The 14,683-nt window shown below is 44.5% G+C and overlaps 1 protein-coding gene across 1 annotated transcript in view; it reads left to right on the top strand.

Moving 5' to 3' along the window:
- LOC138975580 (uncharacterized) overlaps positions 1-14,683 on the top strand; it is a 39,652-nt gene that overhangs the window by 16,137 nt on the left and 8,832 nt on the right. The window contains exons 14-24 of the mRNA XM_070348334.1: positions 419-562; positions 1,006-1,152; positions 1,813-1,947; positions 2,925-3,177; positions 4,552-4,742; positions 5,591-5,695; positions 6,940-7,197; positions 7,953-8,192; positions 10,660-10,866; positions 13,091-13,343; positions 14,081-14,268. Coding sequence (XP_070204435.1) covers positions 419-562; positions 1,006-1,152; positions 1,813-1,947; positions 2,925-3,177; positions 4,552-4,742; positions 5,591-5,695; positions 6,940-7,197; positions 7,953-8,192; positions 10,660-10,866; positions 13,091-13,343; positions 14,081-14,268 — 2,121 coding nt within the window. The remainder of the gene's footprint in view (positions 1-418; positions 563-1,005; positions 1,153-1,812; positions 1,948-2,924; positions 3,178-4,551; positions 4,743-5,590; positions 5,696-6,939; positions 7,198-7,952; positions 8,193-10,659; positions 10,867-13,090; positions 13,344-14,080; positions 14,269-14,683) is intronic.

Here is a 14,683-nt window from a genome sequence, read left to right as displayed (position 1 = left end):
CCCCGGGAAGGCTATTTTTGTATGTGTACGTGAAGGTCGTGAGTTCAAATCCCGGCCGCGGCTGCCTGGTGGGTTAAGGTTGGAGATTTTTCCGATCTCCAAGGTCAACTTATGTGCAGACCTGCTAGTGCCTTATATCCCTTCATGTGTACATGCAAGCACAAGACCTAGTGCACACGAAAAAGATTCTGTAATCCATGTCAGAGTTTGGTGGGTTATTGAAACATGGAAATACCCAGCATGCCTCCCCCGAAATCGGCATATGCTGCCAAAATGGTGGGGTAAAAATGGTCATTCACATAAAAATCCACTTGTGCAAAATCATGATTGAACATGAAAATTTCATCCCATGAACGAAGAAGAAGAAGCTGAGAACGAGAGAACTCCACTGTACTAACTGAATTGAATGTGTCCACAGTGGCCAGTCCGTGGGAGGTGACGGACAAGTCCCGGTGCAACGACCGGTGCGACATGAACGCTTTCTGTGCACAACTGGTGCCTCAGCTGGAGTACCAGTGTGTGTGCAAGGCCGGCTATGAAGGCAATGGCAAGGCCTGTGGAGGTACGTCTGCTGTCAATAGTGTTATCAGTGTTCTTGAGACCCTCCAATTTAAGACTCCCTACCTTTTAAGGCCTTGTTTTCTCAGACTTTCTGTTCATTACCTCTGTAAATGTACCCCCATTTTAAGACTCCCTCCTTTTTAAGACCTGATTTTCTCAGATTTTTGGAGGTCCTAAAGGGGGGGGGGGGGTCCACTGTAGTGTTATCAGTGCATGATTTTTGCTCATACAGTTAAGGTTGTAAATACTGTAGTGACAACTTAATTGTGTAGCAAAATTTACTGGGCACACCTGCACACATTGCTTTTTTATGCTGCCCTCATTACTGTGCAGCTGCATGCAGTCTATTTTAAGATCAGGCTTTGGAGGTCCATTTTTGGCCTGTTTTGAGAGATCAATTGTTTTTGCTATCGTTTCACAGCGTACTCTGTCTCTGTTTTCCAGCATGTGGGAAAAACTTCTACAAACCCCAGCTGGGAAACGGAACATGCTATCCATGTCCACCTGGCTCGGTGACGGGCGATGTGACCACCGCCTCCCAGTGCACCTGTACCGAACTTGGCACACACATGGTCAACAACATCTGTATGGGTGAGTGGACACACCTGGATTTGTGGATGTGAAGTGTTAATTGTTACGTATTCTTGTAGCTTGAAAGTTAAGACTGAAGAGACGTCTGTGAATGATTGCACATGTACTGAGGGTGTGAGATATGGAGAATACTACATGGCTTGCTGTGTGATGCTAGACTGTAGATTGACCTGTACTCATTTACACGATACACATGTGTGAAGATATGGTTTATTTATTCACATGGGTGGTCTCAGTTTCCTGTATGTAGGATAAATGGGTAAGACTGAGGTGAACGAGTGATGAGGTGGGTACAGTAATGTGAGGGAATCTAATGTCAGACTCAAGAATGAGCATGTTCATGTAAACAAACAAAAATCAGCATCATATGTAATGCTTTGTCAACATTATTGCAAACACTTGTCTCTTCTTTCTAGGAGATATAGACTCACATTGAATGTAGAGAAGTACACAGATGTTAAAAAGTGTAGAAACCTGTATGCATACGCATGAACTTTCATCTGTCAAAGATTTTGCAAGCTGTAATATATATTGACTTCAGTGGTTAGGTGCTTTTCCTGTGAGTGAGAAGGGTTTCCTTTACTAAGAATTTACACTTAAGCATCCTGTTTTGTTTGATTGATTGGTTGATTGATTCATTGATTGATTATTTAATTTCAGAGATCGTGACAGAAACGACAACATCAGCAGATGAAGAAACAACAGAAATGACCTCTGAAGATAGCTCCTTAGGCTTTGAAACAGCGACAGGAAACTTCTCCACATCGGTCGAGCCAGATGTAACATTAGGCCCAGGTTGGTCTTGTCAGTGAAGAGGAGGGGGAGGCAGAGACTGTGGCGTATTAAGACTTTAAGTTAAACTCAATGACAAGTGGAAGGTACCCTAAAACCTGTCCGTAACTGGGCGAAGTCGACTACGCAAAATATACTTTGCGAAGCTGGCCTCACGAAGCTTTAGCACTGAGTTTTTGAGTCACTTGAGAAAAAGTGACTCTATGTAATCGGTCAGTGTTAGTCTGTCCGGCCGGCCGTCCGTAGACACCACCTTAACGTTGGACTTTTCTCGGAAACTATCAAAGCGATCCGGCTCATATTTTGTTTAGTCGTGACCTCCAATGACCTCTACACTTTAACGATGGTTTCGTTGACCTTTGACCTTTTTCAAGGTCACAGGTCAGCGTCAAAGGAAAAATTAGACATTTTATATCTTTGACAAAGTTCATCGGATGTGATTGAAACTTTGTAGGATTATTCTTTACATCAAAGTATTTACATCTGTAGCCTTTTACGAACGTTATCAGAAAAACAAGGGAGATAACTAGCCTTTTCTGTTCGGCAACACACAACTTAACGTTGGGCTTTTCTCGGAAACTATAAAAGTGACCGGGCTCAAATTTTATGTGAACGTGACTCATTGTGTTGTGAATAGCAATTTCTTCCTGTCCATCTGATGCCTCATATAATATTCAGAACTGCGAAAGTGACTCGATCGAGCGTTTGCTCTTCTTGTTGGTAAAAAGACTGTGCGACTTTGGGCTCAATTAAGGACCACCCCCCCCCCCCTCCCTCTTGTACGACTCCCTCTTTTTTAGACCTGGTTTTCTCATACCTATGGGAGGTCTTATGAGGAGGGGGGGGGGGCGTGTCCACTGTAGTTGGTTTAAGCTAATGAGTTAGTTTTTTATAATTAGTTATTTCATGTCACAGAATTCATTTTTTCTTGTTTAAAGCTCAGTCGGTCATCACCTGACGATAATTTTTTCTTCAAACAGTCAAAACAAACTTCACGCTGGCGGAACAAGAAATGAGCCTGGGTTTCATCGGAACGTGCAGCCCACACGATGCCGAAGTGCATCAGGCTATCCGTGTTCACCTGCTGGACCGTTTGGAGGAGCTGGACCTGTGTGCGTGGGCAGTGTGTCGTCATGGTAACGTTTCCATCTCCTGCGCACCGCCCCCTCCTCGAAGGCGCACTAATGATCTGAGTACTTTTGAGCTCAGCTGGAATGTTTCACTTCAAAACAGGTGAGTTGCCATAGAATTGATTAATTAGAAAAAACACACAGTAAACACCAATTTGAAGGAGAGCATATTTTCGGTCTTTGGCTGTACAATGGAACCTCCCTTTTAAGACCTTCACAAATCTTAAACAAGTCGCGTAAGGCGAAAATAAAACATTTAGTCAAGCTGTCGAACTCACAGAATGAAACTGAACGCACTTCCTTTTTTCACCCAGCAAGACCGTATAATCGTAGCATCGTCAGTCCACCGCTCGTGGCAAAGGCAGTGAAATTGACAAGCCAGAATAGTGCGGTAGAGATTGCGCTGAGCAGGATAGCACGCTTTTCTGTATCTCTATTCTTTTTAACTTTCTGAGCTTGTTCTTAATCCAAACATATTATATCTATATGTTTATGGAATCAGGAACTGACAAGGAATAAGATAAAATTGTTTTTGGAATCAGAAAATGATGAAGAATAAGATGAAATTGTTTTTGGATCGTTTTATACAAAAATAATTTGAATTACAATTTTCAGATTTTTAATGACCAAACTCATTAATCAATTTCTAAGCCTCCAAGCTGAAAAGCAATACCAAAGTCCAACCTTTGTTGAAGATTGCTTGGCCAAAATTTCAATCAATATCATTGAAAAATGAGGGTGTGACAGTGCCGCCTCAACTTTTACAAAAAGCTGGATATGACGTCATCAAAGACATTTATAAAAAAAAAATGAAAAAAATGTCTGGGGATATCATTCTCAGAAACTCTCATGTAAAGTTTCATAAAGATCGGTCCAGTAGTTTACTCTGAATCGCTCACACGTACACCACGACCCTTGTCTCGATTCCCCCTCTATGTTAAAACATTTTGTCAAAACTTGACTAATGTAAAAAATCAGGTCTGAAATGGGAGGGAGTCTGGAAAAAGACAGAGGCTTAATTAAGAGGGAGGAGGTCTTAAAAGGGGGGGGGAGGGTGTCTTAAAAGGGGGGTTCCACTGTATTGATACAATGCACAGGTGTATTAGATCGAGTTGTTGATGTTCGATGACATGGCATATGTCAGAGTCTAGTCTTCGCACCAATTAAATTAAATATCAGGCTGTTCAATCTTCAAGATGATAACCCTGAATATGTGTGTTTGTTTGTTTGTTTGTTTGTTTTGTTATTTTGAAGTGGGGGAGGGAATTAATTTCTTGAGGTGATAGTCTGACAAAGCAAAGCTTGTGATCTTTCAGCTTGAAGTCTGGTAAAACTGATGTCTCTTTACAGTGATGCATGGTTTGCTTTCTAATATGATATGAACTGAAACGAGCAAAAACTGTTTATGAATTTCTGATTCTTCGAACCTTAGTCCAGCCAAAAAAATAAAAATTTACCATTTCTCTTGTTTTGGCAGTGATGGTCTGAACGTCGAGTATGTGGAGTTGATGGTGCTGAACATCAAGCTGAAGCTAACCAAGATGAGCGGCGAGCCGCTGACTTTGCCGCTCACCCAGTATATGCAGACCATTCCTAACACTGTGGAGACCGCCTCGCCGCTCGTCTGGGGCTGTCTGCCTGGGGAGGTGGTCTTACCTGATGGCTGCTGTGAGTATAGAGGGATACTATTCATCTGGGGGAGTTTCTGGCAAATTTGATGCATCTGAAGAATCTGGAAATCCCCTGTACCTTAAATGCTACTAACTACAGCCGAATCACGCGGAACTAGATCGGCGAACGTTCGGCGACGTCATAAAATCAGGGGATTTCCCTATTTTTGGGTTGCAGCGGTACGGTTTGCGGTTGCAAACGTTCGGCGCGTCATCGGCGAACTGACTTTTCATTGGTTGAATATTTTTGTATCTCCATCCTTGAAGAGTGACGATACTGACGGCTATTACGCTGTCAACCGATCACGAGTCTTCTCACGTGATGTTTCTTGATCATATGACCGGTATCGCCGATACATTTCGCCGCTAGTTAGTACACCGAACCAGGCACGGTGTAACGTTCACCGAACGTTCGGCGACCTAGTTCGGCTTGGTTCGGCTGTAGTTAGTAGCGGGCTTTAATCTAGATGCCATCACGGCGACCTAGAAACTGCTTTACTTACACAAACAAGGGAAGTAACTTGGTGGAAGTTAACCAACAACCCTCACAAGGAGTGCTCTTCCTTTACCTGTTTTGCAAACGGATGGCAGTCTTCCTGCGCGGGAACATTTATTGTAATGCAGAATCTTAAGGTAAAACTTGGAAGCAATCTGAGAGCCTTCTTTATTAGGTATCCCTTGATTTTTCAGACGTTCTGATCATATAACCTCTGTAAACTTATCTCCATTTTAAGACTCCCTCTTTTTCAAGACCTGATTTTCTCAGATTTGTTTAGGTCTTGAGAGGGGGTTCCACTGTACCAGATGTATCTCTGGATTCATGATACTGTTTGCCGAATGTTTCAGTAAAACCAGCTGGTCACATCATTGAGGGCCAACCTGATTCAGGAGCAGAGGGCGGTGTCACGGACAGTGGAATAGAGGGCCCTGTTTCACCTGGAGACACTGTTGGTAAGGCTTGGTCTCTGTGCGTGTATATGTGCGTGCATTAAAGAACACAAATCTCTGTGCGTGTCTGTGTGTATCTATGTGCGTGTATGAGTGCTTAAAAACACAATTCTCTCTGCCTGTATGTATGTGTGTGTGTGCATAAAAACATAAATCTCTCTGCATGTATATGTCATGTGCATAAAAAGTATTTGGTTGAAGTTAGTAAGTAGAAAGCATAGAAGTAAGCTCAAATTTGGTGCTCTTGTAATAGTTATACCCTTGACAAATGATTCTTTAACTTAGTTTGAAGGGCAGTACTATATTAACTTTTTCCTCAAAAACAAGTGATAATGTGCCCTTTGCAGCTCTGCCTTTACCCATTTACCCCCATGGCATGGAAAGTAACTCCGTCAATTCTAAACTTTAAAAAATCGTAGCAAAGAAACTTCTGCAAGTTTTCCTAAATGATGAATGCTCAAACGTGGCAGGGAGCTAGTAGAACTGGAAACAGATATGCACCACAGGTAGCATTGTGTACATTGTGGCTACTTCATCGATCTGCATATTAATGGAAGGGCGCTGGTTCTGTGCGACGCTTAGTTTTCGAGATAGGTGTGACTGACGAAGTACAGGACGTCACATTCCAAATAAGCACGACAATGTTGCAGGTGGAAGCCGCTGAGATTGCATTTCTTCGAGAGGTTTCCGCAAAAATAGATATTACATGATTTGCGCGAAACAGTTGAGAAGCAGACGATCTCTGAGATCTCTGTTCGTCTCGTGATAACGTTATTTTGTATGATAACGATTCACTTGCAAACTAAAGTATACAATTTGGTGTGTCAGTGGTAAATGTAAATAGAAATGTGTAATACAGACAAAGCAAACAAATAAACGTGTTTTTCTCATGAAAATGTTGTGTTGTGCGGGTGTTTGGGTGACCACGTGATGTACACAAAGCAAAGTGCGGGACGGACTCTGCTCTGTGCTGTAACACTGGCAAGTTCAAAACACGAGAAAAACGATTTCGTTATGCGGGCAGCCACGGGGGATGTATGTATTTTTCAAATGGTTGTAAAATAAGTCTTGTATTTATCACCGTACTCAGGCCCTGTTCTTTTTTTCATCACACCTAAAACCGTTATTTCTTGTGAGCGATGCAGCATTATATGGGAGCTCAAGCGGGCCGTATTGGGTGCTCTGGGGGTAAAAGGGGTTTGCATAGCTGTATAGACAGAGTGATCACTGGTGTCTGTGTTTTTCAGCACGTAAACCCTATTTCAAGGCCTGCCCCCAGTCCAGAGAGGCGTTCCTCGCCCCCGATGCAAACGGTCGGGCCTACCTGGACGTTCAAACGGCAAGAGATGCTTACGGCAGTGACCTCCCCCTCATCTCCACCACGGACGTTGACGGCAACCGCCTGAGTCTGGAATGGAGCAAGGGGGCCCAGCAGACGGTCATCCTCAACGCCTTCGACGACTCCAAGCAGAGAGCTACCTGTCAGTTCCAGGTGACCCTCATAGGTGAGTCTTAATTTCCAGGGGACTGCATGGATGGAAGCAAGAGAAATTTAAGTTTTGCGCCCTCAAGGCAAAGCCATTAGGGGCATGTTCCTGGGTGTTACCCCCACTTTAGATGAGGTAGCAGCATACAAATGCATGATTAGGTGTAACAGTAAGCCACCAGCACTAATGGCAAAATGACTGAGGTATTTTACGTGTCGCTGTGGTAATACGGGGGTGGGACTTGCATACCGTCTCTGAGTCTGCCCATACAGTTTACCCGTGTCATTCCCGGCCTGGATTCGAACCCGTGAGCCTAGGATCACAAGTCCAAATCTCTTCAACCTGAGCTACCAGGGCCCCGGGACTGGATGGTCAGTCGTCGGCGTGTTTGTCTCATCTGTGTTGAAAAAGATGCTGAGTCTGGGGCAGCTTCTGAAAGAGATGATGTTAAAAACTAACTCGGTCAGGAATTTTAAGTGGTGGAGAGATTGGCCCAGGATCGGAGTGCCTGGCGAGCTCTTGTTGGCGGCCTATGCCCCGGACGGGGTCAAAGGCATAAATGAAAAAAAGGAAATGTGGCAGAGTAAGAGCCCCCTTTTTTTCTGAGCGAAGCTCTTCAGAGCAACCCATACAAACAAAGATTTCCAAACATCGTCTGTTGCAGTCTACATCATTTCAACAACCTTATCAGTGACAGTGTAGCTTGGCGATGGTTATAATGCAGAAACAGAAGAGAAAGCGCATCATTTACATGAGTTTTTGTTTCATTTCAGACGCGATCCGCCCAGTGTTTATCTCCTGCCCGGGTAACGTGACCAAGAAAACAGCGATGCCGTCAGAAAGTGTGTTCTGGCCCAAACCGGCTGCTCAGGACAATTCTGGCAGTGTCATGGTGATAGGGAGCCATGAACCCAACTCTGCATTCAGCGTCGGCATCACTACAGTCAACTACACAGCCGCCGATGAATCGGGGAATACTGCGGAATGTCGATTTTCCATTAATGTTATTTTAGGTGAGTTAATTTAGGTGAATAATTTAAGCTGTGTTCATTTTCCATCAATGTATTTTAGGTGAGTTTGGCTGAATGAAAGCTGTTGGCTGAATTGATGTGTAGCCATAAGCAATTTAGAGGTTTGGGAACCCAAATGGGCAAACGAGCTCACACGTAACCAGAAAAATTCTGGAACGCTGAAGAAGAAAAATGAAGAAGAAGTTTGGAAAATATGGAGGAAATTCCATTTGGGTACTTTTTCTTTATTGTATTCACATTGCATACAAATACATTCACAAACAGACAGACAGACAGACACACACGCACGCAAGCTTGCAGGCACTAACATACTGAGAGATCTAAAAAAAAAGATAATTAATTACCGTAAAAGTCGACCTATAAGCCGCGACTTTTTTTTCCTAAATGGACCCCTGCGGCTTATAAGGCGGTGCGGCTTATGAATGACTTTTTCTGAATCAGTGGCGTGTATCCGACTTCGCTCAGTGACCTAGTTTCCGGAAGTTGGATCGCCGCTGTGTAATGGCCTTGAATCAGCTGTGTTTACCTCAATTCACTCACTCACCTTCTTTTCGGAAGTTTGAAGCATGACAATAACTCACACAGTAATGGGTTGGCATACACCGGTTTTGATCGATCACTTCGCATTGCTACTACAGAGAACAGCAACACGCACATCTCCTAAAACAAAGCAACGTACAACTGACCACGATGCCGAAAACACGGAGGCAGGCCTATGATGCAGCCTACAAACTTGCTGCCATAGACTTGGCTGTTGAAAAAGGCAATCGCGCTGCTGCTCAACAAATCGGCGTCAATGAAAGCATGATTAGGCGTTGGCGAAAGCAACGAGGCGAACTTGTGAAATGCAAGAAATCCACAAAAGCATTCCGTGGTTGCAAGGCACGCTGGCCACAATTAGAAAACGAAATGGAGGACTGGGTCAACACACAACGTGCGGATGGTCGCGGTGTTTCAACTGTTCAGCTTCGTCTGAAAGCACGCACCATTGCAACACGTCTGAAGATAGACGACTTCAAAGGCGGTCAATCTTGGTGTTGCCGATTTTTGAGGCGCAAAGGTCTGTCACTGCGTGCACGTACAACTTTGTGCCAACAGCTGCCGCCAGACTTCCAGGAGAAAATGATGTCATTTCGAAACTACGCACAAGAGCAGGTAGCTGAGAATCTGATTGGCCCACAGAACATCATAAATATGGATGAGGTTCCGTTGACCTTTGACCTTCCATTGACACGCACAGTAAACAAAAAGGGCGAGTCTTCTGTGGCACTGAAAACAACGGGACATGAAAAAACACACTTCACCTGTGTTTTGTCGTGCACGGCTTCGGGTGAAAAGCTTCCGCCGATGGTGATTTTCAAGCGAATCACAATGCCGAAAGAAAAGTTTCCGAGGGGGATCGTCGTGCAGGTTAACAAGAAGGGGTGGATGGATGAGAAGATGATGGACACCTGGCTGACAGAATGCTATGGGAAAAGGCCAGGGGGTTTCTTCCGTCGCACTAAAGCTCTGTTAGTCATGGACAGCATGCGTGCACACATCACTGAGAAGGTCAAAAAGTCAGTCACTGCCACCAACTCCATCATCGCTATCATCCCGGGTGGCACAACAAAGTACCTGCAACCCCTCGATATCAGTGTGAACCGGCCCTTCAAAGTGGTGATGAGGGATGAGTGGGAGAGGTGGATGGTGGATGGCGAGAAATCATTCACAAAGACTGGCCGCATGCGTAGAGCAACCTTTGCAGATGTGTGCCAGTGGGTCCTGAAAGCTTGGGATGCCGTCAAAAAGTCAACGATCATCAACGGCTTCAGAAAGGCTGAGATCATCACTGGAGCAGACGACGCGACAGACAACACGACAGCCACTGACAGTGAGGCCGAGAGTGACACTTCCGGTGACTCTGTGCCAGAAGCCATTCTGAACTTGTTCATCTCCGACACTGAGGAGTCCGACTTCAGCGGATTTTCAGCATCAGATGTTGAGTGATTTACAGAACTAACTACAGGTGCTGTGTGCAGGACGAGAGGACAGTTTGATAGTCCAGAGTTCTGTGAATCACTCAACATCTGATGCTGAAAGTAAAGTGCAAAACTGACAAGTTAGCCGGTTCGTTTTTGTGTGTGTGTGTGTTTTTTTCGTTGACTTTCGATGTTTCTTGACTTGAACTTTGCTTCTAGGCGCGGCTTGTATGCCGGAGCGGCTTGTGTATGGATTTTTCTGAATTTTTTTTAAAAATCGGGGGTTGCGGCTTATACCCAGGTGCGTCTTATAGGTCGACTTTTACGGTACTTAGATAAGTTAGCAGAATTGTGTCTTTGGAAGAAAATCAAATGCAATTTATATTCCAGTTATTACAAAAAAAGTATTGTCTTCACTTAAAATTTTTTTTTTTTTAAAAAGCTCTAAATTTGAAGAGGAATAAACTCTTCGCTTTTCATTCTCACAGAAAAACGATGCAACCTACCTTCGTTCAAGCACGGCGCAGTGGTGTGTCGAAAGGACTCGGAAATGAGAGAGCTGTGCCTGATTCAGTGTGAGGCAGGCTTTGTCGTAAATCCCGTCAGCATTTTCTCTCGCCCTTTCGACTGCCGCGAACGTGGCGAAGACTTTATCAAACTCTCCAATCTGATGAAGAAACAGGAAGCTTGCTTGTGTGAGTTATCTTACTACATACAGTGGAACCCCCCTTTTAAGACCTGCTCTGTAAATTTAACCCCTTTAAAAGACCCGATGTTCTCAGATGTGTGACTTGAACAGGTGGGGGAGGGGGGGGGGGGGGGTCTTTGATGACAAGTTCCGGCTCTTAAAAAAAGTTCAGGCTGCACTGTGGAACATCATTTTTCAATCAAATTGTTTGAAATTTTGGTCAAACAATCTTTGACCCTGTCCTGACTATGGAATTGCATTTCATTTGCAATTATTTTATAACTTTGTTCCTTAAATTTCTTTAGAATGTAATTGAATTTTAAATTTTAGTAACACATGAAAAAATAATTGCATTGTATTCTTGATCAATTCCTGAATCCAAAAATATATAGATAAGTTATTTTTACTCTGAAAATGTGCTCAAAATGAAAGAAAATTAGTCCTATGTTTGCATGCTTTGCATAATATACTGACGTCCAAAAGAAACGCGAAAAATATTATTTATTTTACAAATAATTTTTTTCTGGATTAACAAAAGTTGTGTGATTTTTGGCAGCCAGTATTTCAAGACCGATGTCTGAGGAAGGTGTATTGTGAATTTTACCGCATCAGCGCACTTGCAATCCACGTAAAGCCCGAGTTAGCTGAGACATTTTTCTTGTGCAGTTCAGCTGCAGTGCAAGAAAAGCACAAAAGCTGATCAGTGAGTGGTGTTCACTGTCACTAGAGGATAAAAATGGCACAAAGTTACAGGTTTCATCAGTCCCTCATTCGACGCTATCACCATGCCAAGACTCACTTCTGCTGAACGCGAGAGAGCCATTGGACGTCTGGAGGCTGGGGACACGCCGGAAGCCATGGCTGCGACTTTCCAATGTCACATATCCACCATTTATCGTCTCCTGCAGCGGTTTGTGATAACTGGCTCTACTGCTGATGCCAAGCAAAGCAGCAGACCCCGAGTGACGACGCCAAGGCAAGATCGGCACATTTTCCCCAGCCATGTTGCACATCCCTTCAGAACAGCCGCAGAAACAGCAAAAACTGTTATAGGGACACACCAGGCACCTATTTCTAGGCAAACGGCCAGCCGGCAACTGGGCTTCAGGGGGCTGAGGAACTGCTGTCCAGCCAGGGGACCCGTCCTCACTGTGCGCCATTGACAGGCACGCCTGCATTGGGCGCAGGGCCACCTCAATTGGAACAATGTTCGCTGGCAGAACATGCTTTTCAGCGATGAAAGCCGTTTCTGCATTGACCATGCCGACGGGCATGTTCGGGTATGGAGAAGAAGTGGTTGCCGCTATGCTGACAACTGTGTCGTGGAGAACAACGCCTGGGGTGGGCCCAGCCTCATGTTGTGGGGTGCCATCGGCCACAACCAGGTGCTAGGTCCCGTCATCTTCCAAGGCCTGGGTCCTGGACCCGGCAACGGCGTAACAGCGCAGCGCTATATGGACCAGGTGCTGCACCCTCATGTGCTGCCCTTTTTTCAAGCCCACGGAAACTGGGTTTTCCAGCACGACAACGCACGCCCCCACACCGCCAGGGCCGCTCAGGATCTCCTGCACCGCTCAGGCATCCAGGTGATGCCTTGGCCAGCATTATCTCCTGACATAAACCCTATTGAGCAATTTTGGGACTTGCTCCAGACACAGCTCAACAGGGTGGTCCCAAGGCCCACAACTGTCACTGATCTTGATCGGGCCGTCCGGCAGGCCTGGACCAACATTCCCAGGCAAGCCAGCAACACGTTGGTCCGCTCAATGCACCGCCGATGCCAGGCCGTCATCGATGCTAATGGGGGCCACACATGCTATTGACTGTTCTGTTAAGCGCTAATAACGCATCGTCTCCGCAACCTTACTGTGTTATGGACCATAAGTCAGTGTTCTACTCAACCAAAAATTGGACATTAATAATGAAATTTGAATTTGTGTATGATTTTTTTTATTAGGCAATAAATGACACTAGACACTGTTTTTCGCGTTTCTTTTGGACGTCAGTATATATACTAGCGCCACTCATCTCAGTCTTAGGGGTTTCGACTAGTTAAGCTGAGATCACTAATTTTGATGACTGATCCAGGTTTTTAAGTGTTGATGGGCTTGGCTAGTTTTAGATTGATCGATTTTTCAGTGTTGATGGGTTAGTTTCAGCCTGACAGATTGACTAACGTTTTGATATGCTTTCACGCAACATGATTTATTATTCTCTCCCCCTTTTGACAGTCAAGAAGAGCCCCACCATCGCACAACAGGAGATGAGCCTGAGTTTTCAGGGACCCTGTCATCCGGACGACGACAACCTCAAGAAAGAGTTACGGGCACAGATTCTGGACACGTTGGACAACAAAATCTTGTGCGAGTGGGCCGAGTGTTCCCATGGAAACATCACCATTCACTGCGGGCCTCCCCCACCCAAGCGACGGCGAGGCGTGCCTGACACCTTTGACATGCACTGGAACGTTACGATTCAGAGCAGGTAGGGTGAAACACTCTGTGTATAGTTCAGTTACTTTCGTATCATACCATCCTGAAGAAGGCAGTTGATTGCTGTCGAAATATTGATGAAGAAGGTACCAAACCTGCTTTCCTGTTGCGTCCTCTTTTTGTTTAAAAGATACATCTATGTATAAAAGATTAACAAAACATGAAACATCTTAATTAACACAAGTTTGTTATTTTCGGAAATTAAGTGTTAAAATTTGTCTGTGTTATGCAATTTTCATGTTAACTGTAGGACGTGTATTGTTTGTCCTACTGATAAAATTTGAAGAAAATTGGTTCTGCTCTCTTAAAACTTCATACCCTTTATGATATACCTAGATTCATTTAGCACTGAGTTACAGACATGAGGTTTTGTGAGAAATGACATTGAACACTTTCACACTTTGAGCTAAAACGTTCATTACATCTGAAGAACAACAAACGTCAAGGTACAGGGTGGTGTTGTTTAATTCGTAGACCAAGTAGATACTTACCTAATTACTGCTTACTGATCTCATAACCTGCCGGGGTCGTAGGGGCACTGCACCAATGAGCGCTGCAATAGCTGTCTCCACTCCAACTTTTTCCAGTCCATTCCATATGTAGATAACATGTAGACAAAACATAGCCTTTCTGTGAAAGTAAAAAAAAAAAAAGAGAGGGACAAAATAGTGTTTTTCTTTATTACACACCCTTCAAATGCTGACTTCCAGCGTGATGGTTGTTTTTCAGCGATGGGCTGAGGCCCGACGAGGTGAAGCAGATTGTGCTGAACATCAAGCTGAAGCTGATGAAGATGGTGGCGCGACCTTTCACCCTGACCCTGCAGCAGCACTACCAGCCCGAGGCCAGCAGTGTCCGCACCTTCCCCCTTGTCTGGGCCTGTCTGCCCGGCGAGATGATCTACACTGACGGCTGTGGTTAGTTTGAAAGGCAATCTTTAGGGCCTGTCTGCCCGGCGAGATGATCTACACTGACGGCTGTGGTTAGTTTGAAAGGCAATCTTTAGGGCCTGTCTGCCCGGCGAGATGATCTACACTGACGGCTGTGGTTAGTTTGAAAGGCAATCTTTAGGGCCTGTCTGCCCGGCGAGATGATCTACACTGACGGCTGTGGTTAGTTTGAAAGGCAATCTTTAGGAGCAAAAATGTATTTTTTACAAGTAAAATGACTATTTCTAAGAATACTCACCTCAATTTAACTAATAGGAGTTACCTTACTTACGAGTGCTAGACTGAGAACGCAGCCTAGCACTCGTAAGTAAGGTAACTCCTATTAGTTAAATTGAGGTGATGTATTCGAAAGAAATATCCAAAAACAGATAGCTCGCCAACA

This window comes from Littorina saxatilis, linkage group LG1 (genome assembly GCF_037325665.1).
Source record: "Littorina saxatilis isolate snail1 linkage group LG1, US_GU_Lsax_2.0, whole genome shotgun sequence".
NCBI lineage: Eukaryota > Metazoa > Mollusca > Gastropoda > Littorinimorpha > Littorinidae > Littorina > Littorina saxatilis.
Note: the sequence above shows the minus strand (reverse complement) of the source record. Positions and strands in the feature narration are given on the sequence as shown.